This window comes from Panthera tigris, chromosome A3 (genome assembly GCF_018350195.1).
Source record: "Panthera tigris isolate Pti1 chromosome A3, P.tigris_Pti1_mat1.1, whole genome shotgun sequence".
NCBI lineage: Eukaryota > Metazoa > Chordata > Mammalia > Carnivora > Felidae > Panthera > Panthera tigris.
Window position 1 is genome coordinate 21,938,880 of NC_056662.1, and position 24,583 is coordinate 21,963,462.

At 49.6% G+C, this 24,583-nt stretch overlaps 2 protein-coding genes across 5 annotated transcripts; one reads left to right on the forward strand and one right to left on the reverse strand.

The window, feature by feature from the left end:
* The first annotated feature begins 7,821 nt into the window (after nucleotides 1-7,821).
* Nucleotides 7,822-18,178, forward strand: LOC102969639 (BLCAP apoptosis inducing factor). Of its 2 annotated transcripts, none has more exons than XM_007077700.3 (2): nucleotides 7,822-7,917; nucleotides 16,208-18,178. In XM_007077700.3, exon 2 carries the CDS (start codon nucleotides 16,384-16,386, stop codon nucleotides 16,645-16,647), a length of 264 nt encoding a protein of 87 aa, XP_007077762.2. In that variant the 5' UTR covers nucleotides 7,822-7,917; nucleotides 16,208-16,383; the 3' UTR covers nucleotides 16,648-18,178. The 2 variants fall into 2 exon arrangements, with proteins under 2 accessions (XP_007077762.2, XP_042836365.1); XM_042980431.1 differs by lacking the exon at nucleotides 7,822-7,917 and adding an exon at nucleotides 15,593-16,014.
* Nucleotides 11,969-14,561, reverse strand: NNAT (neuronatin). Of its 3 annotated transcripts, none has more exons than XM_042980434.1 (3): nucleotides 14,242-14,561; nucleotides 13,231-13,306; nucleotides 11,969-12,986 (listed from the first exon to the last, which is right to left on the reverse strand). In XM_042980434.1, exons 1-3 carry the CDS (start codon nucleotides 14,311-14,313, stop codon nucleotides 12,757-12,759), a joined length of 378 nt encoding a protein of 125 aa, XP_042836368.1. In that variant the 5' UTR covers nucleotides 14,314-14,561; the 3' UTR covers nucleotides 11,969-12,756. The 3 variants fall into 3 exon arrangements, with proteins under 3 accessions (XP_042836368.1, XP_042836366.1, XP_042836367.1); XM_042980432.1 differs by having other exon boundaries at nucleotides 12,800-12,986; nucleotides 13,226-13,306; XM_042980433.1 differs by lacking the exon at nucleotides 13,231-13,306 and having other exon boundaries at nucleotides 12,800-12,986.
* Nucleotides 18,179-24,583: the final 6,405 nt, after the last annotated feature.

Sequence of the window (24,583 nt, forward strand, 5' to 3'; positions counted from 1 at the left end):
TGTAAACATGCTTTTAAAAACTTGTAGACTTTTAGTCTGAAAGCATTTCAAACTTACAGAAAAAAGCACAAGAATACTGCAAAGAATTCCCATATGCCCTTGACCCAGAATCACATATATTATTAACATTTTGCCACATTTACTTCAAAATTCTCTCTCTCTCTCCATATATATGAATCATTTGAAAGTAAGCTACAGACATCATGCCTCTTTTCCCCTAAACATTGCCCAAGAACAAGGAATATGCTCTTACACAAACATAGTATAACTATTAAAATCAGAAAATTTAACACTGAACAATATACTATTATCTGGTTCATAGTTCATAGCCTACATTCAGATTTTGCCAACTTTTCCGGTAACGTCCCTTACAGCAGATTTTTCTAGCACCAAATTCAATTCAGAATTACATGTTGCATTTTGGTGTTGTATCTCTGTCATCCCTTTTAAATTCCTGTCTTTCCTTTCTTCCCGTTGACATTTTTGGCGAATCAGGCCAGTTACTTTGTAGAATGTCCTAAATTTCAATTCGTCGGGTTGTTTTCTCACGATTTCATCCAGGTTACACACTTTTGGCAGGAGGACCAGGTACGTGATAGCTTCTCGGTATATCCCATTGAGAGGCACATATGTTGGCTTGTCCTATCAGTATGATGTTAACCTTGAACACTGGGCTAAGGTGGAGTCCATCAGGTTTCTCCACTATCGTGATCGCTCTTCTTTTGTAATTAAAAAGCCATTTGGAAGGAGACACTTTGAGACTGTGAATATTCTCCTAGCAAACTTTCAACAGTTTTAGCACCCATGGATGATTCTTATTCCAGTTTACTGCTATTACAGTTGCAAAGCTGTGATTTTCGTATGCTATCACCCCTTCTATATTTATTAGCTGGCATTCTGCTATAGGGAAGATGTCTCCTTCCTCTCCCATTTATTTCAAGAGTAGAGACTCATGGATTCTTCTCACATTAGTCAGTGGGAAATTATGCATTACTGTCATTATTTATGCTGATGTTTTATTGTCACTGAGGCAGGATATGAGCCCAGGTCCATCTGATGGCAGAACCTATGTTCCAGACCACTCTTCTATGCTCCACTCTGTTTACTAGCTTTTACCTTGAGCACACTGCCTAAATTCTCTAAAACTCAGCTTTAATACTGGAAGGATCTAAGAGACACGTGTGACACATGACTGAGATTCTAAAGGGAAAGTCTGTGGCATTGGCCCTCTGCTGGGTCCTAGGACAAACCTCGTTCCCTGCCAGGCCCTCAGCACCGTTCTGTTCAGTCAGGTTCAAGTTGCACCAACCTAACACCTGGTCCTCTACTAGGGGCTTTGTATACACAGATGAGTGAGACCTGGCCTCTGCCAGATTGAGGCTGCTCCACACCACTGCGTCCCAGAGAAAAACAATGTGGAATAGAGCCACAGCTGAGCCACGATGGGCTTGTAGCACGAATGAGACATAAACATTTGTGGTCATCAGGCCCTGCGGTTTGGGACTGGTTTGTCCCTGCAGTATAACCTGTCTATTACCCCCTGTCCTAGTTTCTGAAAGTACAATTAGGACCAAGGCAGACTTAGTTCCTGCTTTCACGGAGCTCACAGTCTACTTGGGAAGACCGATGCTAACCAAATGAATAGTTATTTAAGCACAATTATGTTAAGGGCTACAAAGGAAAAGCACTTGGTACTGGGACATCACCTAACCAGGGTGCCTGCCTTCATCGAGAAAACCAGGGAAAGCTTCTGAGGAAGCAACAGTAAAACTAAGAATGAGTCTGAGAGGGCCTGGTAAAGAAAGGCAAGTGAGATATTTCAGCAGAGGGAACAGCATGTGCAAAGGCCCTGGGAAAGGGAGCCTTCAGGTTTCCTGCACTTTCCAAGCTTGCTTCTTCAAGTGCCTCTCAGTTCTGTGAGCCCAGAGATCCTACTGATACATTTCCTTTGTGCTTAAATTAGCTGAAAGTCTACTGCTTTCCACCAAAGAAATATACACTGTGTACTTTAGGCAGGAATTTTTGGCTACAGTCTGTACCCAGAGTCAACATCAACCCAAGTCTCTCAAATAAACTCCCACCTCAACAGACTCCTTGGCCAGAAAGAAGTTCCTGTGCTGAGTATATGTGGGCTCATCTGGCTTCTCCAAGCAAAAGTCGAGAGTATCCTTTTGTGCAACTAAGGATCGAAAAGCAATCTGATTTCCTTTTTTTGTTTGTTGGTTTAGTTTTGTTGTTGTTGTTGTTGTTGATTCTTTGGAACAAGGCATCGTTCTACAGAGTGCCAGGGGAGCAAAGCCCAGCAGAGTCTCTCAGCCACACTCCGGCACCCATTACCTCCTCCCATCCCCATGTCAGGGGTAATCTCCTGGCATAACCTGAGGCAAAAAGAAAGAAAAAAGAATCTCTGCCCTCTGGGAGTTAAACTCCCCAAGTCTTCTCTTTCCTCAGCCTTACCCATTTCAGTCAATCCTTCTATTTTTAAAGCCAAAATCCCAGGAATCATCCTCAATTCTTTTATTTACCCCCTCACATTTGAGCAGTCATCCAGTGCTGACAGCCCTGCCTCCAAAATACATCACAAATTAGCCCACCTCCCTGTATCACCACGGTCTCCACCCTGGGCCAAGCCACCACCACCTAGACACTTATCTTGGCCTCCCCACTGTCTTCCCACCTCTCCTCTTGCTCTCCAATCCGTTTACTTTATAGTTAGAGAGATCTTTTAACACAGAGGGGTTAAAAATGCAGACTTCAGGTCCATGTGGCCTGGAGTCAAATTGAGCTCGATCACCTGTGGCTGTGTGGCCTTAGGCACTTGACTTCATCTCCCCGAATCTTCTTTTCCTGGTCTTTAAAATAAAGATAATACAATCTGTTCTTTATAGAATTACACTGAAGATTAACAATGTCAACGCTCAGTGTCTGGCACACGGGGAGAGCTTAATACATCATTATTGTTCCTATCATTAATGGGTTGAGGACGGGAAGAATATTAGGCACTTGCCCACATTACCACTAGATGTCGCCACAGTCCTTGCTAAAATAGCAGCACTTGTTTCCCAAGTCTGGACCAAAAAAAAAAAAAAAAAAACCTTAGAGTTGGAGAAACTGAGGAAAAAACCAGCAGGAACCTCTGAAGTTCATGAAAGCAGGTCCAGGATTCCAAGCCACTGGTCCTGCCCCCTTAAGGATGGCAAATTCCACACCAGGGCTCCCACAGCTCATCCTGCCCCTGGAATAACCTGCTATCCATTTGAACTAACAGGTACCCGTGAGTGCTAACTGCGCGACAGGACCCATTCTAAGCATTTTACAATATGAACTCACTGAATTGCCAGAAATAACTATAAGAGGTAGATTCTAATGTTTTCTTCATTTTATGGATGGGAAAAGTGAGGCACAGGGAGGGTCAGTAAGTTGCTCAAGGACACACAGCTAGAAAATGCAGAGTGGGATTAAAACCCTGGCATTCTGGCTGCAGTCTGTGCTATCCTAGAGCTTACTTCTTTGGTCACCTTGGCAATAATGTTAATTATTACATTTTAAATCTTTTGATATCACATAGCTTCTTTGATGATTTAACAAATCACCGCTGTTCCATTACAGGTTACCTTTCCCCAGTCTATGTCTTGGGAAGGAAACAATGTTGATTTTCAGAAAAAGCAATTGTCAAATGGTGTGATTACATAGGAAATTAAGTATTGTAGTTTCACAAAACATCACTCTATAAACAACATAACCTTTTGCTGATTCTTCATCATTTAGCCCTAAGTTTGCTATCCAGTCCCAACAGAATTCCATGGACTTGGTCACTGGCTAAATTGGAGGCTTGGAGGACAAATGAGAAAGGAAGGAGCTTGGCCAGGTCTTTAATTCATTCACTCATTCATTCATTCCACAGTGACCGCGTCCTACTCCCTGCCTGGCCCTGTACTAGGCTCTGAAGCCAAGAAATGACCCCTACATTAGCCCTGCCCTCAAGGAGCTCACAGTCCAGTGAGAGTTAACAGACAGGAAGTACGCACACATTGGCCCTGCTTAATTGACCATCTCCCCAGACCGTCTGTAGATGGAGTTTGTCTATTCCCTCCATTCCTAGCATAGTGCCTGGCCCATGTTAGGTACTAGATAAATGTTTGCTGAAATGAATACAAAAGCTCCACGGAGCAGGCAGCAATTCGATCTGGGGCTTTGAGGATTAGAAAACTCTTGACAGGTGAAGACAGAGGAGAGGACACACCCTCTCAAGAGGAAGAACGACAGGGTCATTGTAGAAAGATCATCCTGGCTTCTGTGCAGAGGATGATGGCTTTGGGTGAGATGCGGGGCACTTAGAGGCTGGTTCAGGGCCCAGGGGTGAGTGGATGGTGGCCTGGACCAAGGCTTTGGAGGTGGGGACAGAAAAGGCCTGATGGAGGATTGAGGAAAGATGGACAAGCCTTGGGGAGTGGGGAGCAGGAAAAAACAGGAGCCGTGGGTGAGTCTGGCTGTCTGGTGGAGCAGAGCAAGTTGGAGAGGACTTGGAAGGAAGTTGAGGTCTGTTGAGCAAAATTTGGGGGCATAAAGACCCTTCAGGTCCCTCAAGTCAGAGCCCAGCTTTGGTGTCATTTCTACCACCTGGAACTGCCGTTGGAGGGTGGAACAGTCTTGTGGATACAGAGGAAGCGAGCCAGCTGGGCAGGAGCCAGCCACATGTGAGTGAGAAGCCCTGCCTCACTTTCTGCAGTTTTCTGGGGCCCCAAGGGGAAGAGGGCTGGCCACGGAGGCTTTGTCAATGCCCAGACCTAGCATGAAGGTTACTGGAAGGCAGAATCTCTCCAAAAAGTGCCTTCTGATTCTTGCTCGGCAGCACAAATCACATACCGTGGATTGGGAGGACATCGTCCTCTCTTTTATTATATTTTATTTTTCTTGGGCTGTAACACACATAAAGTATATAAAGTCTCCTAATCTTAAGGTATAGCTTGATGAATTTGTGCCCATGTAGTCACCAAGCAGATTAAGATATAGACCTTTTCCAGCATCCCAGAAAAGTCCCTCTTATTCCTTTTCCATCTCTACTCCCCTCCCCGTGACCCAGGTAACTGCTACTCTGATTTCTATCACCATAAATCATTGTTGCCCACCCTTGAACTTTATATATGAACGGAATCATACTATATGTATTGTTTTTGTGTCTGGGTTCTTTTAGTCGGCTTAATGTCACTGTATGTGATATTAATCCACATATCACATGTCAGTATATTGTACTTTTCTATGTATAATATAGTATTCCATTGGACGAACGTGCCATAATTTGTCAGTTCTCCTACTGATGGACATTGAGCTATTTCCAGTTTAAGCTATAAATAAATCTGCTAAAATTCTTTCGTGAGTCTTTTTGTAGACATAGGCACTCATTTCTCTCAGAATGAATACCTAAGAGTGGAAATTCTAGGTCACGGCAGAGGTGTATGTTCGGATTTAGTAGAAACCGTCGGTTATCAGAAGTGGCTGTACCAATTTCCTCTCTCACCAGCTGTATGCAAGAATTTCAGTGGCTGCACATCCTTGTCTCTACTCCGAGACTCCTCTTTTCTTCCAGTGTTGGATACTGGAACACCAGAGATTGGAATGGGTACATTGATCCCTCAGCCCATTAGCAGCAAGACAGACAGAGGCCACATCCAGTTTGTTTCTCAGCTGGGGGAGGAGTGGACATCTTGATGTGGATGTGACTCTAGGAACTGGGGTAGTCATCTTATGACCATGAGCATGAAATCATCATGAGGATAGCAGATCAAAGATGGAATTAAACCTGGGAGATGGAATGTCCATGATGACACTGCACTGCCAAGCCACTCAATTAATTTGCCATTGGGTGGCAGCCTTCTTATGTTTAAGCCAATTGATTTGTGGATTTTTTTTTTTTTTTTTTTGGTGGTTTTCTTTGTTTGTTTTGTTTTGTTGGCGGGGGTGGGGGACTTATAAAGGATGTAGTCTATTAGCCCTCCTTTTAACCAAACCCAGTGGTGCCATTTCTGTCCTCTACAGCAATCAGCCCCACTGAGCACTTTCTCCTTCTTGAAACCTTCTCGTTGGGATCCCATATTCACCTGGTCTTCCTCCTACCTGTCTGGACACTGCTTCTCAGCTTCCTTTCTTGGCTCCTCCTCCTCTGTCTACTTTTTTTTTGTTTTTTTTTTTAATCTATCTTCCCTCCCTTGGGATCTCATCCAGCATCATGATCCCATCCATCACCTGTGTGCCGATGTTACCCAAATATGAATCTCCAGCCCAGACCTCTCTTCTGAGCTCATCTCATATAAAAATGCCTGTTGACCCTCTCCACCTAGATGTTGCCCAGGCATTTCAGATTTGCCTTCTCAAAGTCAAACTCTGTATCCTCTCCCTCAATTTGATCCTTCTTCAGGTTTCACTACCTTAGGGAAGGGCTCTTGACTCCTTCCTACTCAAGGCAAAAACCTAGATGTTATTGCCATTGCCTTAGCACACACCCACATGCAATCTTTCATCCTTTACTTCTCTACCTCCCCAAACCGCCACCCTGAGTCATTGTTACTTTGCAGCTAGAAAGTTGCAACAGCCTTCTAACTGGTCCCCCCACACCTGCTCCCAACTGTCTTCCAAGCCATGCAGCCAGGGTAGCGTTTCAAAAATCCAAATTTGTTATCATTCCCCTTATGAAAATGGCTCCTCATTACTCTCAGGATAAAATCCAAATTCATCTGGTACCATTACCTGCCCTACTCCTTGCTCATCCCTCATACCCCTCCCCCCCCCCCCCCCCCCCCCCCCCCCCCAATCCTTCCCACCTCATCTGGCACAAATGGTTCTTTCTGCTTAGTGCATTTCCCCTCTTACTCTTGCCCTGCACAACTCCTAACTGTCCTTGGTTTCTCAATCTAAATGCCAGCTTCGCAAGGATGATCCACCCTTACCCTCACCCTATGGCAGGACCCCATTCATTTTTCATAATCCTCCTTACTTTCCCACCGCGCATCCCATGCTGCATAACTATATATTGATTTGATTAATATTATTGACACATAGTGATTATTTGGTGACTCTCTTTCCTCCTCCACCCGCCGCCCCTACACTTCACCCCACTAGAATGGCAGGTTGGAGCAGTGTCTAAGCCACCCTCCACTCCACTTGCTTTTAGCAATGCATTTAACAGAGAGTAAGCGCTCAAGGAATGCGCTTAATTAGCTGATAAATGACTCATTCAATCCCCCATAACAACGCTGTGGAGTAGGCATTTCATCAGACCTAGGGAAGCTGGGTGAGAACCGGGGTAGGCAAGTTGCCCGAGGTATAGTGAAAGCGGAGGTCCTGCCCCACGTCTGGTCTTAAATTCTGAACCTGGTTTTTCCGCTCCTGAACTTTGGCCGCTTGGTGAAAGAGCCAGGGAGGGGGCGGACTTTGAGCCACAGGAAGGTTTTCCCGGATGACACGGGTGATCCGCATGGGGCATTGGAATCAAGAGTTCACCCACGGAAACTAAGGAACGCCCCCTCCGCTCTCAAAGAGTAAGGATCACAATCTGCTGCATATGCATGAGGGGACCATGAAACCGTGATTCGGGACTACCCAAGACGCGCCTGATTGAAAATTCTTCGGGCTTGAAGACTTGAGAACCTCCAGAATTCCTCACACATACATATAAAGTTTTCAAAGGCTCATATAAAGCGGATGTTGAGGGAATATCGGGTGAGGACGACCCAGGTTTGGGTCTTTTGATCAGGCGTCTGCTGGAGGCAGCCCGATCCCAGGAGGGGTCCTCGGTCTGCTCCACTAGAAGACGAAGGGGGCGTCTCCCCGGCTTCCTGCGGCGTCGGCGGCGAGCTGAGGTGGAGGCAGGCTGCGGCAGCGAAGGCGACAGTGGCGGAGGCGCCATGGCAGGGCTCGCAGGTACCGTGGCGTCGGCCTCCTGGGGACGGGATAAGAGGCCCTCAGTGCGGCGATGCCGCCATGTTGTCCCCTCGGGGTCACCTTAGGCGTCGCCCGGTCCCTTTCTGGGGTTTTCCTTCCGCGCACCCTGGGGGCCACCCCTGTCCGGTGTCACGTGATTGCCCTGTGTGGCCCCAGCCTGGGCCTTGGGGGTCCTTTTCCGGCCCGAGGGCGGGTCACCGGACCCCTGGGTCTCGGTCTGGCCTCCAAGGTCAGCGCTCGCCTGTCTGTTCCCAGGAAGGGACAGACAGAGCCGGGGAGCGCGGAGCTGAGGGGCGCGACTACCGCGTCTTCGGCCCGGGGCCCACGGCAGGGGTCCCGGGTTCTGAGAGTCCTGCCACTCTGTCCCCGCCACTTAAATCGCATTTTTTAAATCAGAAAGGGCGTGGGGGAGAGGGGAGAGAGGGGTCTTCCCCACACATACAGGCACCCGCTTTGGTGTCTGAGGTGATGAGGTAATAGGTTGACGCTCTGCCTTGAGTCGCGGGTGCTTCTCACTCCCTCGTAACTTTTCAGGTCTGGACACCCGTTCCCTTTTCTCCAGTGTATATGGGGAGTGGCCCTCAAGGGCAGCTGAAGGAACGGAATGCCTGGCACACCCGTGGCCTAGAAAGAAGAATGGGGGCTGGGGAACAGTTGCTTTTTCCTTCCCCCTTCCCCCGTCCCAACCTTCTGTAAATTCCTTCCAGGCCTCCGTGTTCCTTTTCAACGCTAAATGTTGGGACAGCCTGGGGTCTGTCCTGGGGAGGAAATGATCTTTCTGTTTATAGGTTCGGATCGTGTTTTATCCCTTTCAGGGAACTGGTGTGTTGGGAACAGCTTCTGTTTGCCCTGCCTGACACGGTCCAACCATCCCCTCAGCCTTCTGGACGGCAACACCAAAGCCAGGACCAAAAAAAAAAAAAAAAAAAAAAAAAAAAAAAAAAAAGTTCCAGCTTAAGTGCTAATGCCAAGTGTTAGATCTTGTCTATGTGTTTGTTTCAAATCAGACAGACTAATTAACGTCAAACAAATCTGTTAGGAGATTCAGAGGCCTGGTCAGTTTCCAGTGACCAGATCAATTCCATAGCTGAAATTGGTCTTGTTAGAATTGCTGCCAGAAACAGCTTAACCTTTTATCTGTAACGTGTTGTTTCAGAGAGGAATCTGGAAGTCTGGGTTTGGCTGTCTTTTTTGTTGTTCTCTTATCTTCGAAACATATGCATTCCATTTCAAGCCTGTCACTGTGTGCTATATACCAAGGATCATGCGTTGCCTGCCTCTTTGACTTCCTGTTCTGGGAATGCTCAGGAATCGGGATCCAGCCGGGGGTACGGGCCCTGTGGGAGGGAGAAGGGGCGGAAGGGAGGGCGAACCAGATCCTTCTCAGAGAAGGTGGTGACCTGTCTCTGGGGCAAATAGAGGAAGTCAGAGGTCATCAGGGAAAAAGAGCGTGTTGCTAAACCAATGTTTTGTGTGGTGTGTGCACGCTTGTGCACATTTAAATCTCGGGGGGTAAAACTAACTGCAAATTCAGAATTTCACTTTAGGATGCTGGCTGCTGAGTAGACACAGTTTGAAAATAGGTGATCTAGCACATGGCTCTCGGCAAACCTGCTCCCTCATCCAACCCAGGTGTAATGAGCTGTGGCTGTCCTGCATGAAGCTTGGGAAACGCTCCGCCCCCTCAGTCACAACCCAGATGCTCCACGGATAGAGATGACACTGTCACATAGCACCCCACACCTCTGAAAGCCACGGTACCCAAGCCCTCCTGGAGCTTAACCTGACTGCTTAGGCTGAGACACTAACATCTTCTTGGGGTATTAGTGCCAAGGATCGTGCCCGTTGGTGTCCTGCAAAGCCATTCCAATCCCCTCACAACTCATCTGCTGTATCCTTGGTCTCACAGGGGCAAAGCCTTGTGGTGGTGGCAGAAACAGTTTAGGAAGAAGGGAGGCCTGTGGACTAAGGGTCTTGCAATGAAACTCTAGTGATTTTCAACTTCTATCATTGCTCTCTATCAGAATAAAATGTTTTCATGGTACTGCTTCTGGAAAAATTTTTGTAAACAAGGTGTGTCTGGGCCAGACTTCTAGGCACCACACAGGAATAGAAAGTGAACGCATTCCCTCTGTCTTCTCCAGTGGGCTGTGTTTGCTGCCAGAACATGAGGGTTTGGGGGATGAGGGGTGAAGTGGAAGAGTAGACATTGCACACTCAAGCTACCCATGTGGATGCGTCTGTCATCTCACCATGCCACACGGATGGACGGATGGACAGATGGAGCGGCCCCACAGGTGGGCTTTGCCAAGATTATCTAGAAAGCCCCCGGGCTGCCAGCAGCCTCCTGGCTTTTAAAGGGGGCACAGGAGGCTAAGGGGAGAATGCTGTGTCCAGAGCAGCCAGACCCTTGCATGCCCGTCTACCTGAACCTGGCTGCCTTATAACTGGGCTGAGGTTAGAGCATCTGGGACAGTGGGGCTGTGGGCACACCCCTCGAAGGCTCTGAGGGGAGGCAGCCTTCATTGAAAACACATGGGGAAATGTTCATGGTTCTGTGGGTTTAGTGTGGAAAACCACAGAAACTCCCAGTCGAGGCCTGCCAAGGTACAGCTTCGGAAGGGAGGTGTGGGCATTGCCTGCTGATGAGTCACCCCGGGGCAAGAGGAGACCTGTCTTACCTTCAGGCTATAGTACAAGCGGGAGCCACCCAGCCTAAGGAAGATGGAGTCTCTCATTATACATCCCTACCCCAATCCTGAGGAGTCCTGATTGGCACTTTGGTGACAGAGTGTTTCTAGAATCCTGGAGTTCACTGGGATCTTAGCAGCCCTTTTACAGAGGGGAGCTAAAGGTGAGGGGTAGGAGGTAACCTGGCCAGCTTCCCTGGGCTGATTGATGATAAAGCCCAATACCGGAACTGAGGTCTGCCCCCTCCACCCACGTAATTCTCTGATGCTGTACTGAAGTTATAGATGCCTCTAGAGGTGGTTGCAGTGGGTTTAGAAACAAGGGGGTGCTCAGAAGAGGGGAAACACTATCTGGCTCAGGGTGGGCAAGGTGCTTTGTGCCCCAGAAGTGTTTGTGACAACTGTGACTAAGGGATTTGAGGAAGTGGCAGAGAGAGAGAGATTTATGGCCCTCCAGATTCTCCCTTGGTGTTGACCCAGGAACAGGTGTATAGTGACAGGGACACATGAAGCCAGAGACAAGGCTGAACAGGCGGCAGGGCCATTTGGTGAGGCAGTCAGCTGACCATGCGAAAGGAGTCCTGAGTCACTCAGGAGTGAAAGAGGGGAGAGAGAAGTGAGGAGCCAGCCAGCCCACCTACCCTGACATGACAGGGGAGAGCCCAGGGCCAGGGACCTGGTAAGCATCCCTAAAAATACGGAGGCTAATGCCTACAGAAGTGAAGAACCCACTCATGGAGAGATCTGGAGAGTAGTAGCGGGGCAGGGCAGAATGCCCTTGCAGTGGTCCTGGTAGAGGTTATATGGCCTAGAGGGATAAGCTGGGCAGGGGAGGCACCACACCATACCTCTTATCCCATACTCATTAAGCCAGTGCCTACCCTGCCAGTGCCCATTTCCTTGGGGCTCCTGGATGGAGATAAAATTTTGTGTTGTAAAGTCCTGATCGTCCCTTGGTCCTTAGCACCCCATCTTGAGGGCTACTCCCACCTGTTGCCTCCCATCTTTCCTGCTGATTACCTGCCACGGCCCCTTATTCCAGGACAGTGAAGGCACCCACCCCTCTGGGGAGGGGAGATGGTCCCTGATTCTAAGACCACAAACTGAGATGTAGACTTTTCTCTTTGGAGTGGGGGAAGTGGTCCTTTTTCTCAAAACAGCGTTAAATGAAGTTGGAACTGAGTGTGTGAGGGTCCCAGCTTATTCCCATTTTGTTGCCTCCCCCTCCCTGCCTCTCCCAAGTAGTGTGCTGCCGCACCCCCCCCCCCCCCACAGGGGGTGCATCAGCCGGGTCTTAGGAGTATGTTTCGAAGCTGCAAAGGAGTCACAGGAGACAGCTGTTTGGTGCACCTCCACCACCCCGCAGGGTCCTAGGACACTGTGCGAGATGGGGGAGGTACTGGTTTTTTATTTTTTGTAGAGGTGGTCCCTGTCCTCCAGGAGCTTACAATCTAGCTGGGGAGACACAACTAATGCACACTTATACAATCAGTACAATTAGCGATTACCACAATATTGACCACAACTGCGTGAGACCAGGGAAAGCAAGATCAGTGAGGGGCTAGGGGCTCGGAGAAGGTGTTTTAGTAAAGATGGGACTCATTTACTGGTTGAATAAGTCCAAATTTAGTGACATTTCTTTGGGGTGGGCTTAGAAGGCAGTGGCGGGGGGGGAAGGGGAATCGAGGGAGCAAAGGCAGCAAGGCTGGAATGCACGTGTTGTAGGCAAGGGACAGTGAGAGGGCCCCACTCTATTTCTTAACCCTCTTCCCTCACTCTTGCCCTCCAGTCCCGCCACACAGGCACGCAGTTGGCGCCTTGTCTGCTGCATCGAGATTCAGGGCTTCCGCTGGTGATGATGGAATGTCCATTCTGCTGGCTGGTATGGTTGTCTGGATCTCTGTGGTGGGGCCTGCTGGCATGGCCATGGCTGCGGGGCTGGGTTGGCGTTGTCCCGACTTGGTCCAGATCAGAATGCATTGCCTGTGCCCAGATCTCGGGGGTCTGCTCCCCCCACCCCCCTCCTCCCTCTACCCCACCCAGTGGTCAGAGGGGCGCAAAGGGGTTTGGAAGGGATCTGGTATTGTCGTCATTGTCGGTGCTGCTTCTCCGGGGGCCTACCGGCCCCTCACTGACCTTGGCAAATGCTCCTCTGGCGAGAGAGCACAGGGGACCCCCCATTCCTGCGCGGCACTGGCTCCCATGCTGGCCGAGAAGCACAGGAGCACCTGGTGACGCGGCCGCCCAGGGCTGGGGGTTGGGGCCTCAGTTGGGGGCTCGCTGCCGGCGCTCTCCCAACACCTGCCGCCCGGTCCTCGACACCGTGTACGCCAGCTTCTGCAGAGAGTACCTGAACACCTGCGGTGAGAGACCCAGGACCTGCCCTTAGAGGCAGGTACCTGCAGCGAGTCTGCAGCGCTGCCGTGCCCGCCTCCGCCACCTCCCCCCCCCCCCCCCGCCCCTGCCCCGCCTGCCTGTCGGACTTCGAGAGGCAGGCGCGGGCGCAGCTTGTCCACGAGTCAGGGCAGCTGGAGCTTTTCCAACTGTGCTGAAGGCTGCATGGCAGCAAGCTGATTGGACCCACAACTTAGGTATACCTCACTTCTCGCAATGGGCTGTGTCCCTGGAGGATTCCGAAAAGCGAATCCTACCCAGTAAATGCAGCATTCCAGGAACACCTTAAAGGAAATATGCGATTCCTTTGGCAAAGGGATTCCTTTAGCAGGGAATTCTTCCTGCAAGGGGGTGCTTTTAGGGTAAACGATTTTATGGGCAAAGTGCTTTCTTCTGATTTATTAATTTTTACAAAGCACTTTGTCTCTATGATTTCTTTTTTAAATACAGTGAATTGTCCTTTATTGGGAGCGCTTTTTTTCTCTTCCATTTCTCCTGCAAAGAACCTTTTCTAATTGTTTTCTTCAAAGCGCTTTTATCCGATTCATTTTTTCTGTTAGCTCCTTTGTCTAATTTTTTTCTGCAATGCGCTTTTTATCTAGTGCATTTTTTTTCTGCCAAGTGCTTTTACCAGATTTATTTTTCCTGCAATGCGCATTTTCTCTAATTCATTTTTCCCGCGAATTACTTTTCTTTAATTCGTTGTGGGTTTTTTATGAAGTGCTTTTTATTTTTTCTCTGAGAAGTGCCTTTTTCTAACTTATTTCTCATCCCACCTTCGCAAGCGCTATATATGTTTTTAAAAGACAATTTCCCCGCAATGCGCAATTTTTTAAGACGGAAAATTCTGCTATGCGAGGGTAAAGTCTCTTCGCAAAACAGGAGTGCCCCGCCTCCCTCCTGGGGTCGAGTCTGGGTGTAGCGGGTTTTTCTTACCGCGTTGGTCGCTAAGAGCCTTGGCGATCGTCAGTGGCTGGCGCCCGCCGCGCCCCAACTCTTTGTTCCCGGCCGGGCGCGGGCGCACTGGGAAGGGTCTGCGCGTGGAGGAGGGCGCAAGGAACGGGCGGGGACATGCGGTGCCGACCGCGGCACTCGGGCAGGCAGGGATCGCGGCAATACGGATAGGACGGGTCTGGGAGGCGGCAATTGCGACGTGGGCTTGCCGGTTAAGGGGCGCGCATCCGGACCCCTCTCCCACCCGGAACCTGGGCACACTTACCTGCAGTAGCACGCGGAAAATGTACCAGCCGATGATGAGCAGCTCAGCTGAAGCTGCCGCCACTGCCGCCATGGTTCCAAGAGTGGTGGGTGAGTGGTTGAGAGCGAGCGCGGTTCGCCGAGGTCCGCCGGTCTCGGAGTCCGCTGTTGGGCGCACTGCCGCAGCCGCCGTGGCCGCGCCTTAAGTATCCGCCCGCCACCCAAGTGCGCATGCGCGCTTGGGGGTGTCCATGAGGAGGGGTGGCCGGGGGCGCTCCTCATTCGCCGGGAGAGGAAAAAATAATCCATCTGCTCTTTCCACACCGACCCCCGCCTCCTGAGTTCCATCTTAGCCCCTTTCCAGAAGATTCCGCTGTGCCGCTTTTGAATTTTAGTGTAAAATGGAGGGGAACTGCAACTCTTGAGAAGCGCAAAGGGTTAGGGTAGGGGATGCACGTCTTTGGTGTGGAACCCCTCCCTCTCCGGGCCGTGGCCTGCAAATTTAAGCCCAGTGTCCCGTGACGCGCCAGAACCCACCTTGGGCATGGATGGGAAACCAGGAAAACATAACTTAGAGATCATCTGACCCGCAGAGCAAATAAAAGGTGCCCCTTCCTGGAGCCTTGGCTTCACAGGCCCCTGGTCAGTACTCTTCTAATATTTGATGTGCTGTAAGCCTACATTCTCGGCTTCACAAGAGTCCCTGAGCACATAACCTTTCCCTCATTCCTCGCGTCCCGCTTCGTACGGTTACTACCACGGTGACTATTGTAGGAAAGTGAGCCAGAGCATTGAGCTCTAGGCGCAAAAGTGGTAGTCCCCGGGTATCTACCTTGTGGGAGGGATGCAAGAGGGATTGGTGCCTTTGTGTGCGTGGAAGGAATGGGATGAGCTTACCGAGAAGTGGTCGGCAAGTGCTGTGGGATAGTTTTCTGCTGGACAGGTCTTTTCAGCCTCCCTCTTCTGCTCCCCTCCCCCCAGGCCCTGGTAGGTCTTAACACAGCCAGGGAGGCTCTTTGTACCCGTTGCGCTGGGTGGCTGCAGCCTGGAATGGGGTTTTGCTACCGCCAGCAGAGGGTTGTGGCTGCCGTAGCTCCATTTCCAGGCACAGCGGGAAGACCTGAACGCGGTCTGGGAGCTCAGCCCCAGCGCACTGGTGGCCTGCCGCTCCAGAGCGCCTCTCCAGCAAGCTGCCTAGCACAGGGGCCAACTGGCATTTGCCCCTGTGTGGATAGAAAATTAATTTTGATTAAAAGCTTACAGAGGTCAGGTTCTATACGGTTGCCAGCAGCAGATGGAAAGTGTAAGTGATCCAAGCGAGGTCGGTGTGGATGAAGTAGCATGGTGATTTTTTTTTTTTTTTCATGTTGACTTTCGAAGAAGTTGGCTGGTTTGGACAAAATGATGCTGGGCTGCCATCTTAAACAAAATATTTGGTAGTGCCGTCGCTGCGGCTTCGCAGAGCATGCAAAGATCCATTGCCTGCAAACTCCAGCCGGCAGCACGCTGCTCTAGTTCTCCCCTGAGCACCTGCTATGATAGATACTAGATACAGAATCCTATTCTTATTACTTCGGGGTACAGCACTGAGCCCATGGCCATCCATGGCAACCACAGGGCGGTATTGTGAGGTCTGGGCCCTTTGAGGACGGGCTGCAGCCCCAGGAGGCGATACATGATCTCTGCTGGGCAGGGCCCAGGCAAAGCCAGTCCACTGTGCCGGACCTGCCCGAAGAGCCCTCTGGCCCAACCCCGACAAGCCTAGGGGAGACACCCCAGGAGGCTTCCTGGACAGGTGATGTGGAGAGGAGTAGACTTCCATGGGTGGGCAGGGAGGAAAGGGCATTCACATTTGCTGTTGTTAACCATGATCCATTTTCCCAAATAAGTATACATTCTGTTCCTGTTTTTTTTTTTTTTTTTTTTGTCTGTCTGTCTGTCTGTCTGTTTTTTGTCTGTTTGTCTGTTGTGTTGACTTTTCTCTTCAGGATCCCTGCTGCCTTGGTGATCCCGGGCTGACAGCCAGAGAGCACAGCGGCTCAGCTCCTGGAGAGTGAGGGTTGAAGAAAGCGGAGGGCAGCTGCCTGCGCCCGCTGGCTCCCATTGGGTCGGTTCCTGCAGCGGTGCCCGGTGGCCTTGGTGAAGGCCCTGCCCGGCAGAGATCATGTATTGCCTCCAGTGGCTGCTGCCCGTCCTCCTCATCCCCAAGCCCCTCAACCCCGCCCTGTGGTTCAGCCACTCCATGTTCATGGGCTTCTACCTGCTCAGCTTCCTTCTGGAGCGGAAGCCTTGCACGATTTGTGCCTTGGTTTTCCTGGCAGCCCTGTTCCTCATCTGCTATAGCTGCTGGGGAAACTGTTTCCTGTACCACTGCTCTGATTCCCCGCTTCCGGAATCGGCGCACGACCCCGGCGTTGTGGGCACCTAACAGCCTGCCCTGTTAGCTTTCCAAGGAAGCAGAAGATGGGAGGGGAGGCATTGACATAGGTCATAAAGCATTGGAGTTTCAAATCCCGCAGCCCCGCGGGTGCCACATTCCTGACGGCGCCTTTTTTGGCCTGTGATGTTTTATCCTTATAATGTGAATAATGGCACTGACCGGTGCTTTTATTGTAGAGTCCTATAGTCGTGGGTGGTCTTGTGATTGTGTGTGTTCTGTCCCCATCTCGGTTCCTCCCCTCGCTCCCCAAGGCTGGCAGGATGGTCACCCCCCTCGCCTCATTCCTGCGAGGAGTCTGCACCCATCCTGGTCAACCGTCCCGGCATGACCTGGGCAGATAAAATGCCAGTCTCGTCACCTCTGTGAGCCCTCCTTGTCAGGGTCTCTTCCCTTCCCAGAATGTTACCAACCCCTCAGTCCCTCTCCTGGTTTCCCTTTAGTTCTCTTCTGCCCCTTTCCTTTTTGGGGGAGCGCCTGTCCAAGACAGGGCTCATTTTTGCACTTATCTCGAATTTAAAGAGATTGCTGACGCCCGAGAGCCTCGCTTTTTCATCCTTCTTTCCCCGGTCAGCAGGCTAGACAGAAACATGTCTTGACTGTTTGTTGTCCACAGATCTCCGGTATTTTCTCCACTTCATTTTTAAGAAAGAAGTAACAGGGACTTGTTGCTCTTTCACCTGGGTTTCTGGGCTCATGCTTACCAGCCCAGCCTCACTTTCTTTGCCCTTCCTCCTGCCTTTCTCAACTGTCCCGAGGAGGGGGGGCCTCATCGTGTCTCCTGTGCATGCTCTGCAGGATTGAGGTGTGGTGTGTCCACGTAGATCTAGCAGTCCCCAGCTGAGTGAATGGAAGAGTACTCGTGTGTTTTTTCATAACAGCCATGATCCCCTTGATAGGTGTTTGAATATATTTTGGTGTGCCGTGAGTGTGTGTGTGTATGTGTGTGTGTGCGTGTACAAATACATGTGTATATTCCTTTTAAAGAAGCTTTATCGAACGTGTTCTGATTTTGAGGTTTAGCAACAGCTAGCTATAGCAGGTGCCGCTGCAGTTTTTATTTAGCATGGGGATTGCAGGGTGACCAGCACGCTGGACTCCGAGGTGGTTCAGACAAGACAGAGAGGAGCAGTGGCCATCATCCTCGTGCCAGGAGCTCCTTCAGTCCTGCGCATATAGACTGTACGTTACGAAGAATACACAGGAAGACTTTGTGACTGTCACTTGCTTTTTGCTTTTTCTGCGCTTCAGTAACAAGTGTTGGCAAACGAGACTTTCTCCTGGCCCCTGCCCACCGGGGACTAGCATGGTTGTCCGTCCAGTCTAAATCATCCATCCTTCTCTTGCCTGAGTGGGAAGGGCGGTGGGCCAGGCAGAGGACAGAACTGGAGGCAGTCCATCTAGGGAATGGGACCGTGAGGCCACACTTGTGGAACATTTGGACTGCCATTCTGGAGCTTTTATTTCTGGTGTGTTCGTTGCACAGCTGTTTGAAATGTTTAATAAAGCTTTATAAACTTTACTTTGTGGTTTTATGTGGCTGCAGTCCATTTGGGTCGTGGTGTTGGATTTCTAAGTTGGTGGGGGACAGAGGGTAGCATGGAGGGGCTGAGTCCTTGGCGCCAGAGTACCTTAGCCCGAAAATTTGATCTGCTCTCTGGAGAGCAGATGGTGGGGTTGGGGGAGGGGGAGCAGGGGGCAGGCCAGGCGGTGAACAGGAGGGAGTCTCAAAGTTTTTAGAGATGAGACATTTGTGTTTCTCAGCTCCCATGGCTTCTCGCCTGAAACTGTTTCCCTCCATAGGAGATTTGAGTAACCGATCCCTTGACAAACAACTTAGGACAGCTGGAGCTCTAATCATCAAGGATTTTTATGGTGCTGCTTTTGAAGTAAAAATAAAGTGAAACCCCTTATGGCATTTCAAGTGGAAAAATAAATAAGGCTGGCCTCCAACCAGGGGGCTTACGGTGATGGCTGGAAGTGCGAGAGTGTTGCGGGTCCCTGTCGTTGATGGGCACATGCTCCTGTGACTGTGACCTTTGAGACGGAGTGAGTAGCTTGTCAGGGGCCTGTGCTGGGTGTCCACTTCTCAATGTCTTTTCCTTCTAGAAAACATAACTGGAGCACTGCCTGTCCAAAGCACAGTGCTGTTGTAAGGGTTTATTGAAATAACAGTTATGAAAGGGCTTTGGTAATTTCATAGAAGGTCACATGTTTTACCTAGATTTTTAATTTATTGCTGTAAAGTTTTGTGCAGTTTTCTCCTGCCCTTTTAAACCTCCCCACTGTCAGTTTGTCCCCTTTTTCATTCCTAGTGTTGCAGATCAGTGAGTGCTTCCTCTTTTCTTGACCAAAACTGGCCAAAGATGTGTCCATTTTAAAGGTATTTTCAAAGAACTCAACTTTTATTGACTATATCTTCTGAGTATTTTCTGTCTGATCCTTTTGTGCTTTTATCTCTGAATTCTTCTCTTCTGGGTTTCTGGATATATTTCACGGTTCAGCAAAGTCTTGACAAGGTGAAGAGTCCTACACGTGGAAAGGATGGTTTGTTCAGCAAACATTGACCCCCTGTACTAGGCTTGCTGGGGGTTTCAGGGGCAAGACCCAGACCTGACACTCCAGGAGCACATGATTCTAACCTAGTGGGGAAGACTTAAGAAAATAGACAATTGCAAATTCCAAAAACAAAACAAGCAAAACAAAAAAGGCTTTTGTGGCCCCACTCTCCTGTGGAGACACCTGGATGATAAATGAAGCCAAGATTATTGTTTATTTTGCTCTCCCTCAGAAAACAGCTTTCTGTTGTAGGTCAAGCCTGCCTAAGAGTTACAAACAGGCCTCCCTCTGAAAGATTTGTGGCCCTTTCCAGCAGGGAGCCTGCAGCCCACTACCCCCCAAGGTGACTGCCAAATCAGCATTCTGTCTGCCCAACAGTGCTGCCTTCCACCTTGGCAAGGCAGCACGGGCAGCACTCTGCCTCCTGTTCCTGAAACACCTTTCAGGAACATGAAAAGTAGATGCCTCTTCCGGAAGAGAGCAGGGGCACCAAGCCTTAGATAATCCCACTCTGCAATCCCTCTGTTGCTGTGGCTTCTAGTGTGAAATGGTTCCTCACGTACCTGGTAACCACAAGACCCCACGAGGCATTGGTCTGGGCTTCTTTCAGAACCGGTCTGCACCCTGCTCTGGATATCAGTTTCCTTATAGATCAAACGTAGTCTTTGGAGCAAACTGCAACCTGGCCCTAAATACTGGGGATCCTTTTCCCTAGGATCTTAGAGTCCTCCTGAATGCACTTGAGGAAGGTGACTGAGCTCTGAGAAGGTGGCAGTGTCCTTGCAGGACAGGCTGCACATGCTTTATGCTGTAGTCAGTGTACCAAATGAGCCCAGATATGCCTCTGTCAGGAAGCCTTCCTGGACTTCTTCCCTCTGCCTGGACATCACTTGCCTAGAGCACTTTACTCAGCCCTCTGTTGAGTGTTAGCACTAGTGCTGGTACTCCTGCTCACCAGACTTCCTCCTAGCAGTCACTGGGTTCCTCCTATCCCTCAAGGGGGCCTGCATTGTTATTCAGTCAGTGGGTACTTTCAGAATCCTTGTAGGACTAGGCCTGGGGGCCACACAATGGACAAGGTGGAAAGTCCCTGCCATCTGGGAGTCATCCAGGCTAATGGGAAAGGGCAGGACATTGGGCAGCTCATCCCACCAAGATGTATAAAACTATGAGTTGTGGCAGATGCTATAACAGGAGACGAACAGGATCTGATGCAGGCCGGGGAGGATTGATGGTCAGGCTGGGACCTGAGGACAAATATAAATGAGCAGTGGAATAATAAATGAGATGTTATTTCTCAGCATTTCATCAAGCATCTCTGTTTTTGCAGATAAAGAAATGGGCTGAAAGTAAAATGAAGGGTCACCAATATCTGGCTGCCCTAGAATCAGCCCTGGAAGGCTTTTGGGTAGAGAGGTCAGGCTGTTCAAAGCTTCGAGGACTGTACTGGGAGGTCCTCAGGGGTCTAAGGCTGACATGCTGGTGACAGGTCCCAAAACTCAGTCCCGAGAACTCTTCAGTCTCCAGCTGACTAGACCCATCACAAACACAGATCTGACAGGAATAGGGGGTAACCCAATCAGAACAGCATTTTTAAAGTGGGGATTCTTTCAGCCAGGACCAGGACAACACTGGAGCAGTGAAAGCTGCGGGGCTGTTGAGAAGGCCATTGCTCTGTCCAGCTGGTTGGGACCAGGGAGAAGAGGATCTAAGGAGTGATGGTGGGTAGGGAGGTGAAGGCAGGAGGAAGCTGGGAAGGGAGGGGGACAGAGACTGGTGATGGAAGGAAAGCTATAGGGAAGGAGGCCAGAGAATGGTTGTCACCGGTGTCCAGTCTCCCAGCATCCAGCACAAAGCTCACCTGCTCACACCCCGCCCGCCCCATAATGGGTGAAAGGGTCACCATTCTGAAAAGAGGGAAGAACTAAGGAGTGCTCTACTCAGCAAGTGGTGGAAGACGGTGGGGACTCAGAGGGGCTAGTCTAGCCCCAGCCCAGCACCCTTCCTCCCTGGTGTCTTCTCAAAAGCCAGAAGAGGGGCAACTGGTCTGGCAGGCTTCAGAGAGAGAGAAGTCAGTATCTTGAGAAAAACCGATTATAGAGTGGGCTTACTTGGGAAGGGAGGAACCTGGCCAAGCAATAGCTGGAAGCTTCATGCAGAAGCACTTGGTCCCTCTTTGGGGTGTTGGGATTCAAACAGGGGGTGGGAGTAGACTTGGAGCAAACCTTGAGAGGCGAGGCTTCAGGGAGCCCCAGGCCGTATGCCCCTGCCTTTGTGACCACACCTTCCTGAGCCTCAGTTTCCTCACCTGTAAAATGGAGGTCGGAACATCTACCATAGCCTGGCTCAAGACATCATCTTCACACATATTTCCTCTCTTCTGTGGCCCTCCACCACCAGCTCTTACTGGGCTGAAGCCTCTTAGGGAAGCGATCTGATCATCCAGCTCTCCTACTCATTCGTTCATGTGGGGAGCATTTGCCAGGCCCTGTGCCAAGCTCTGAGACGCTGATGCAGAACAAGGCTGTGCCATCCTTGAAGAGCTCAGCTCAGCAGGAGGGAGGCACCAAGGCAGTCAGATAGGCAGATGATTGCAGTGCCATATCTGGCCTCTCCCCTCTTTTCCTGGGCAGCTGGTGGAGAGTCTACACTTGGCTGGCTCACTGCTTCTTTCAAAGCTAAACCCTCAGCCAATTCCCTGACCTGGTGATTGCAGCCCTCTAAGGGGGCCTGGTCCCCGCCTACCTCCATTTCCCATGTGACTTTGCTCTCCAATGCTCACTCTTCTCCAGACCTCTGTTTCCCCATGTGTATGCCAAGGAAGGGGCCATACCGGAAGCCCTTAACATTTCCAGAGCCATCTTCTGTGAAACATCGGTGAACTTTACCCTTGTTATTTCAGTACCCTTGTTGCTTCTTGGAGATATTGGGTAAAAGAAAGTGTGTTACAACAAGCAAGTGTTTAATGAAAGGATTTCTCGCACTAACGAATAAACTTCAAATCTTTTGGGTGCGGAATTTTGGAGTCAAGGCACACTTGGGAAGGTCTCTGAGGGAGGAAGACAGACAAAGCCCATCAGTGGCTCCCTGTTGCCTTTGCTCCCAGCTCCTTAGTTTGGCCATCAGAGCCATGTACAACCCTTGAGGGCGGGGGCTTGGTCTTTGTCCCTTGACCAGGCACAGGCCTGACCAGGCCTGGCCGAGAATCTGCTGATTGGCTGGCAGGGGGGATGGATGGAGGGATGGCTCTAATCAATTTCTAGCCTTCTAAGGACTCAGGTGGCCCAGTCCTTCCTACGTGTAAGAGAATGCAGTTTGCCTCCCAGCCTCTTCTCAGCAACTCTGAAGTGACAATATTTTCCACACTCCAGACTAATATTTCACACACAGATATTACGGAGACCACTATTTCTCAGACACATGAGAAGACCCTTGCAAAAGGCTCCTGCCTCCGGCAACAGGTGGCTGTGAGTCCTCTTCCTTCACTGGGCCTCAGTTTCCCATTTGTAAAATGAGGCAGTTAGACTAGATAATCTCGAGTTCCTTTCCAGCTCTAGCATCACCCTCAGACGCCCTAGTGCCTAGGGCAGTCATTGGACAGGGAGCATGGTAACTCCAGGATCTGGGTCAAGTCCACATATTGGAGCACAGAGGAATCACAGTGATGGCTACGGCCCCCCTAGAAGATGAACTTGGCAGAACTGGCTGGGAGATTTTCCTGCTGCTGGTGAAATGTCCTGGCAGAGTCTATGCAGGTAGGTTGATGCAGGTGAGGGGTGGGGGTGGGCTCTCCCTTCTCTTGTGGTCCCTGAGTAATGGTTCTTTGCAGAATCAGAAGCCTCCAGGACTGGTGGGTGCCAACCAGATTCTGCCATTCATATTGGCAAAGTGGGTGAACCATCTTTTCACACTGCCTGGCAGGGCTTCCATAAGGTTTTCTGCTCCCGTTCCTTGAATTCCTCTCTCTATTTCACTGTCTATGCCTGGAATCATGCTTTCCCATAGCCAGTTCCCCATCCAGGTAGCACGTTCTGCGAGAAGACTGTGACCCTGATGCCATAACTAGCCAGGAATGGCTTAGCTCAGAGTCAGAGCCATGAGAGGAAGACTTGTCCAAAACTGGGGCTCTGTTGAAAGAAAAAGATTCATCCATTTCCAATGTCACCTCAGAGCACACACCCAACTTCAAAAACTATTTTAAAAGGTCAGAAAGGAGATACGGGCCCATTAAAAACAAACAAACAAACAAACAAACAAACAAAAACAGGGAAGAAAGGAATTGGATAATTAACAAGTGTCTGAATGGGGGAGCCCCACTAAAGTGAAAAGCAACAAAATGACATCAAGAAGGCAAAGACCAACCAATTTGACTACATCAAAACTAAATGTTTCCAAAGTCAAACAGTATCACAAACAGAATAAAAAAGCAGTGGGTATACTATTTGTAGATCCATAATGTGTAAAAGAACACAAGCAAAACCTTAACGGTAAAAATGCAACAGAGAAGTGCATAATTCACCTAAACCGAGTTTACAGAAGAGGAAATAGAATGGACTAAAAATTCGTTTTTGAAAAAATATTCAATCCGCTAATACCTAAAGATCAACAATAAAAACCAATAAGGAAATACAAGTTCTCACCAACAAATTAGGGGGCTAAAGTTTAAGAATACCTAATGCTGATGAGGATACAGTGGGCCAGGCACTCTAGTGCAGGGCTAAGAGGAATGTGAATTGGTGCAAACTTTTTGAAAAGTAATATGATAGTCAAAGACAAGGAGAGACATGAAGCTTTCAAGAAAGGGCAAATGGCCTATTATTTATACAACATTTTATTGTCTAATTTGTGTTAGGCATGATGCTGGGTATGAAATATGAAGATATAAATAAGATACTGTGTCTGCTCTTAGGCATATAGTCAAAGAGGTAAGATACACAGATACTAAAATGATGTATAGTAAGAAGAAGGCCAGAAATATGCCTGGGACATGGACAAAGCATGGAGCAGCTGGGCTGGGTTGTGCAAGTGTGAGGCTTTATGGGAATATCGGGGGTGATTCCTGGAAGAGATGCCCAGATGAGCAGGAGTTGTTCACTCAGGAGGCAGAGCCCGAAGTAAGTAAGTATCATGGACGAGTTCACAGACAGTTCACGATTGCCAGAGCAGCAGAAAGTAAGAATCTGGAAATGGAGAAGGTGGGATCAGATCACACAGTGTCACGTCTGTCTGATTGAAGACTTTGGTCCCTCTTGACAAGAGAGAGCCACTGAAGCATTTTGAGCAGGCGGGTGCCATGGTAAGATTTCTGTTTTAGGGTGATTACCCTGGTTGCTGAGAGACATTTGGAGGTACGAAGGCTAAGGAGGAA

Coding starts and splice junctions, on each gene's coding strand:
- NNAT (XM_042980434.1), bottom strand. CDS start 14,313: ATGGCGGCAGTGGCGGCAGCTTCAGCTGAGCTGCTCATCATCGGCTGG. Junction 13,307..14,241: donor TTTTCCGCGTGCTACTGCAG/GTAAGTGTGCCC, acceptor ATTTCCTTTAAG/GTGTTCCTGGAATGCTGCAT. Junction 12,987..13,230: donor GACACAGCCCATTGCGAGAA/GTGAGGTATACC, acceptor CTCTCACCGCAG/GTGTTCAGGTACTCTCTGCA.
- LOC102969639 (XM_007077700.3), top strand. CDS start 16,384: ATGTATTGCCTCCAGTGGCTGCTGCCCGTCCTCCTCATCCCCAAGCCC.